This window comes from Montipora capricornis, chromosome 11 (assembly GCF_036669925.1).
Source record: "Montipora capricornis isolate CH-2021 chromosome 11, ASM3666992v2, whole genome shotgun sequence".
Classification (NCBI taxonomy): Eukaryota; Metazoa; Cnidaria; class Anthozoa; order Scleractinia; family Acroporidae; genus Montipora; species Montipora capricornis.
The window spans coordinates 36,137,757-36,143,713 of NC_090893.1; the positions used below are offsets into that span (position 1 = coordinate 36,137,757).

Here is a 5,957-nt window from a genome sequence, read left to right on the forward strand (position 1 = left end):
CGGAGCGGAGTTTGCATGCATATCGTAAGCAAAATAAACCGGCTTGAGGCGCTTGCTGTCCTACATGCCCAAGTATCTACGCAGTTGTGATGTGATTGAACAAAAACCCGGTGTTTTGTCACAGGTGCATCCTTTGTTTCGTGAGTTGTCAGTATTAAACACGCAAGGTAACTTGATCACAGGCGGCCGCTAAAATCGATGATACTTTCGATTTTGCGATTTTACTTGTACGACCAAAAGTACGATAGAAATATTGAACTCTGATTGAACGTAACAAAAATCTCCCGAAATGATTTTCGCTGATGGCAAATTGTTTTATTCTCGATCGACACTTCCTAGAAGTTCCTTCTGCTCTCCTTAAAAAACACATATTTATATTTGTAAATATACTTTTGCGTCACTATTTGTTTTGCATAAAGCAGGCTAGCAAAATCTGTACCTTGCTTAGTTCGCATTTTTGAGCGTTAAAATAGAATTTTTGGTCGTATGTTCCTGACAGTAAGTCGCATATTTTTACGTCCCCCATCCAGATACTAGCCCCGCTGGAGAGGAAAAACTTTAGAAACTTTGGTCTTGGAAAGCTGGCCGCAGCTCAGAGTGCACGCTTAAGCTTGTGGTGAAAAAGAAGTTGTAACTGATCAATATGTCAGCCTTGAAGCCAGCTCAAGTGAAGAATCATGACGAACTTTTGTAGTTTCGGAGAACTATTTACTACTTGTAGCTTTTGTTGAGTTTTGAATCGATGATAGAGAGAGTTTTGGCGATCTCAACCAGGACTGGACTACTGGATTTAAGCTTTTTTCTTAACGAGATTTCAAGTTATTGTGGAACGTTTCAGTGGTACCAAGTTACTCTAATACTGAAATCAAGATTATGGAATTGTAAAATTAGAATTTTGGACTGGACTATAGAACACGCAATTACGGAATTTTTAGATTTTTGAGCATTGAGAGAAATAGAGTACAGATGTTGTCTTCTTGTCTTCGCCACGGCAGATTTAAACAGTTTGCAAGGAACTAAACCGGGATCACGGAACCGGACTTCGAATGCAGGGCCCGGATGTTCGAAAGCCGATTACTTTAATCCAGGATTAGCGTAAACATTTGTTTTATGTTTCGACTCTTTGGTGACAGTTTCCTTTGCTTATTTTTGTCTTTCAAGATTGACTTCTTCTAATGCAAAGTTTTACCGAATATCAGCCTTCAACAGCATTTGGGAGTAGAGAATAAAACTCGTTTTAAAACTTGGCTTTTGAACAACTGGCCCAGGATGATAAGTTGTTGAACTGTGATTTGTGATAAGTTTTTCGGATGATTTAAGGCTGATCTTGTAATTTTCGGATGAATGGAGGTAAAACTGCAAGATTTGAATAAAGTTTCCTTCCAAAAAATAAATAAATAAAAAATCCCGTATCCTGATAACCTGCTAATAGGGCTTCGTTGTTAGTAACATTAATAACGAGTTTTTATATTACAGATTTATCTTTCTGGTAATCTCTCGCCATTTTCCGAAGTTTACCTGTACTTGAAGTTGACTGTAACTGGACAATTTGTGTTAACTGTTTGCGCATTCCACGGATACGCCCATGTAGGCGTCTTGTTCTCCAAAACTTACAGTGACGGGCAAAGAAATTTGCGGGCTTTCGAAAATGTCTGCGAGACTTAAATGCAAGCAGGAGCCTTCCTGACGCAAGCTTTTTGGCTGGTGTAAACACACTGATTATCGCTACAAAATTGCAAAACTTTTAATGCTTACATCGACCCATCCCGCATAAACGCTTCCAGGCGTCTTGTTATCTTTCCAATGAAGGCCAGTGTTCGTCTGATAACGACTCAGCAATTTTTCGACGTTCTTAACGGAATTATAAAGGCAAAAAATAATTAATTCAAAAAGAAGTTTCTAGATGAAGCTACGGTAATACGAACAACAAAAACGTCCAACTTGTCTCGCAACATTGATGCGGAACTAGTCGAAAAGCGATGTCCCACGCACAGGTTGCTGCAGCGTGTTGAAGAAAGCAGAGGTCCGTTCTACTTTCTACAACAAAATCAACACATTTTTTTGTTGCGAGACAGGTTGTGCGTGGGATGTAATTAAAACGCGCAACATCGATTTTCGACTACAATGTTTCGCAGCAATGTTGCGAGACAAGTCATTGACAAGTTGGACGTTTTCAGTTGCTCTAATTAACGATCGAAACACCTTTCATGACCTTTGGACAGTCTCTACTTCCTCGAGACATGAAACTGGCGGAGAGGGTTTTTTGACCGTGTGCTTGAATCTTTACAATCTTGACTTTTACAATCGCCGAATTTTTCGTTCTGTTTATCGATACGCAAAAGAGGATTATTACGTTTTAGATTGATATTTTGCTAGAGGTGGGAAAATACGCGATCTGTCCACAGATATTTCAGATCAAAGATGAATATTAAAACGATATGGTCTTCTTGCTATCCGTATCTAATGGGGTTTCACAAGTTGACTCCTTGTCCATACTTGTCCATAGCAATGATCACCAAGAGCACGTTTCAGTCTGTTTGGTTCGTTTGCGAAGCCATGCGAAAATGTCAACAAAAGAAAGGAGTGGATCAAAGTGGATCAGTTCTGCCCAATGAGAGCCCACCAAACGTGCTGACGCGCGCGCAGAAGCTGATATATAAGAGCCCTGCTGAGTACTGAAACATTGTGCGCTTGTTCGTCGAGTTGCGTTGGTTGTGGGTAACCCATCGCTTTCCTTGAGAACGATCCTTAAAGAAAGTTGATTGATCGTAAAGAAAAATGGGAGGAGGATCAGGTCGTGGTGGTTTGTCGTCTAACAGCAAATGCGGCCGTTGTTGCGGAGCTTTTTGTCGCAGAGTTCGAACCGATTTACTCCTCGTTTTGATAGTGATCGGCGTTGTTATCGGCTTTGTGATCGGGGCTCTTGTTAACGGTCCAGTCAATAAAATCGAAGATCTTGAAGACAAGAGGACCATCTTGATTTTGATAGGTTTCCCGGGTGAACTGTTCATGAATATGCTCAAGATGCTGATTCTTCCACTGATCGTCGCAAGTCTTATTTGCGCTTTAGCGGCCTTGGATGCTAAAGCTACCGGTCGCGTTGGAAGGCGAGCGCTTGTTTATTACCTTTTTACCACCATTTTGGCCGTAATTCTTGGAATCGTTCTTGTAGTAAGCATCCGACCAGGAAGTTCTACCTCAGACAAAGTGAATAAAGATGTGAAGCCTTACAGAACGTTGGATGCCTTTTTGGATCTCGTTAGGTGAGTCTCTTTCAGGTTACAGTATGTTACAGCGATCGAAACATTATTTAAGCTTGCTGATTTTCTGTTATTTATATCATACTCAGTTTGTTTCCTTTGAGTACTCGTAAATTAAACATCGTTTCCTCTGATCGTCACTGTTTACTCAAACGATTTTGTCTCTACGATCTAAGAACTAATATTGATTATTTTTAGATACCTAAACTTTATTGCTGATGCTTCTAGAAAGCACATGTCTATGTTGTTTTGTTCTTATCAGCTGATTGGCGCACCCCCAACTGTTATTTTTGTGCCACCAAGTTTTCTCGAGAAGCTTAAAATAAGTTAATTTTGTTATGCATGGTTTGTATTTATGTGGCTCCTTTCTCCTGCATTAATAAGTCAAAACGCAGAAGTGTCAACTTTCGCTTGGAACCTTGTCATCCGTTTCGTAACAAGGTGCACACTACTGTAAACAAATGATTTCTCAAGGTAATGAACCCATCAATGTTAAGCCCCGGGGAGGGGGGGGGGGGGCAGGGTTGGGCTACCCACAGGGCTTTGACTGTGAGGTCTACCCCAGAGTGGGGAATTTGAGGGGAATTTGACAGGGTCACCATCTTGGATAATGACGGAAATCACCCTTGTTCCCAGGGCTGGGAATGAGGTTGCTTGGAGATAACTCCGCCATCTTGGAAAATACCCATAAGGCATTCAAATTAACTTCCCACATTTGTGAGAGATGGCTGAACGAAAGGTGAGTGGTACATACATTGCACTCTTATTGTGTGCTGCAAGGTCTAAAGGGTATTATTTTGGCCACCTTTACTTGCCCCAGGGTGGGGTCTTTTGATACTTTTGGCCAATTATGTTGTTGCGGGGGGTGGGGAATTTGACTCATTTTTTCTTTTTCAGACAATGTCAAAATCTCCACCCCATACCCAACCCTCCCCCCGACCCCCACCTGGGGCTTAACATTGACAGGTGCGTAATCTTGGATCAGGTTACCTGCACGGAAAGCCACTAATTTGAATATGAATGGCTATTCCTTGTTCTTCAAAGGATGCCGCCTTAAGAAAACTGTTGTTATATATGTTGCAGTTAATTTTTTGTTTCAGTCATCTCTTTTTTTAACTACGTAACTTTTTGTAAACTAGGTAATTTTTTTAAACTAGATTTTTTATCAACTGTCTAAAAAAAATGGTATTTTCTTTTTTTTTTGGGGGGGGGGGTACCGTAGTTATTCGGTTATAAGTCGCACTCGGTTATAAGACGCACCCCAAACTTAGCAATCTAATCAAGCTAAGTTCTCAAACTGAAAATTGTGCGAAAATACTTGGTTATAAGATGCACCAAAAATTGAGAGTTATCAAAAGGATGTGATGAATTTGAGAACAATTATCCTTACATAATTGGCATGCAAACTATTTTTGTTAACGTAAACAGAGTGAAAAAGGCACGCATTTAATGATATACGTAAAAACAAAAGCTAAAAGTTCACACCTGAAATGATAAACATACAATGCATACACGTTTATTTGAACCTTTCGACTTAATAAATAGTCAGAGTTCAGACTTCAGACTTCAAGCAAAAGCCAACAACGCAAAAACTCCAACGGAAAGTCATTCAAAGGTGTTCGACAGCTGAATATCAACACGCCACCAAGGATGCAAATTTCAGTGCACAAGAAAGCCTGGATGAACGAAGAAGGTATGTTTTATCTCCGCAGTGTTTGTTCAGAGAAGAAACTTTTCATGCAAGCGGCAAACACGATTCTTGGAATATTCGAAACAAGGTTCGAACCATTGTATTGTTGTCACGGGTATCACGTTACTGAGCACGTGCTCTTAAGGACGTATTCAAATTTCTGTGTGTTTGCTTTTCTCTTGAAGTTGTTTAGTGTCCTAAAGGTCTCTAAAAGAACTATTCTTTTTTAATAGACAACTGGTGTCCTTTTCTTGTGTTGTTTAAATTGTGATCTTAAGATTTTGTTGCACGAAAATACTTGGCTATAAGACGCACCCCAATTTTAGCACTAACTTGCCACCCAAAGACAGATTTTTCTTGAAAAAACTGTGCGCCTTATAACTGAATAACTATGGTAGTTAAAAAAACAGGGGCTTGGTTTTTTAGGGGGTCTAAAAAGGAACAAGAAATTCCCTTTCTCCATTCTACTTTGCCTACCCCTCCCTGATCTTCCCCATTAACTCTATCCTACCTTATCTGTCCTTCACAGATCTATCCCCCCTTACCTTCCAGGTAGCCCCCCTACTTGAATATCCCTTCTACCCACCCCCTCCACATCACTTCTCACAGACATTTCATACTTCTCAAGTCTTTTCTGTTTGCTCACCTGAACTTGAACTCCCTAGTCACACCAATGCAATTGCGTAAATGAAATCGATTTCTATTGAGAAATACAGGAATTGAAAAGACTCAAAGAAATTGTTACAATGTATGTAGAAGATGATTTTTACTGTAAGGCCAAACATTTCTTGAAAGAAAAACAGAAAAGCAACTCATCCTTTCAGGAAATGAGGATCGATCTGATCCGAAACAATTAACTTACTGGGAACATCAGATGATGACTCAAAAGAAATGGGCTTACAGCAACGGCAAACTCTTCACATGAAACAGCAAGAAAGTAACTTCGAAAACAGGAACTGTTTCAAATCTCGGCGTTTCTAAAACGAGGGTAAGGGTAAGACCAAGGG

At 40.1% G+C, this 5,957-nt stretch overlaps 1 protein-coding gene across 1 annotated transcript in view; it reads left to right on the forward strand.

Annotated features, from left to right (window-relative positions):
* Nucleotides 1–2,663: 2,663 nt before the first annotated feature.
* Nucleotides 2,664–5,957, forward strand: part of LOC138022803 (excitatory amino acid transporter 1-like) — a 31,840-nt gene continuing 28,546 nt past the window's right edge. The window contains exon 1 of the mRNA XM_068869757.1: nucleotides 2,664–3,263. Coding sequence (XP_068725858.1) covers nucleotides 2,779–3,263 — 485 coding nt within the window. The 5' untranslated portion in view covers nucleotides 2,664–2,778. The remainder of the gene's footprint in view (nucleotides 3,264–5,957) is intronic.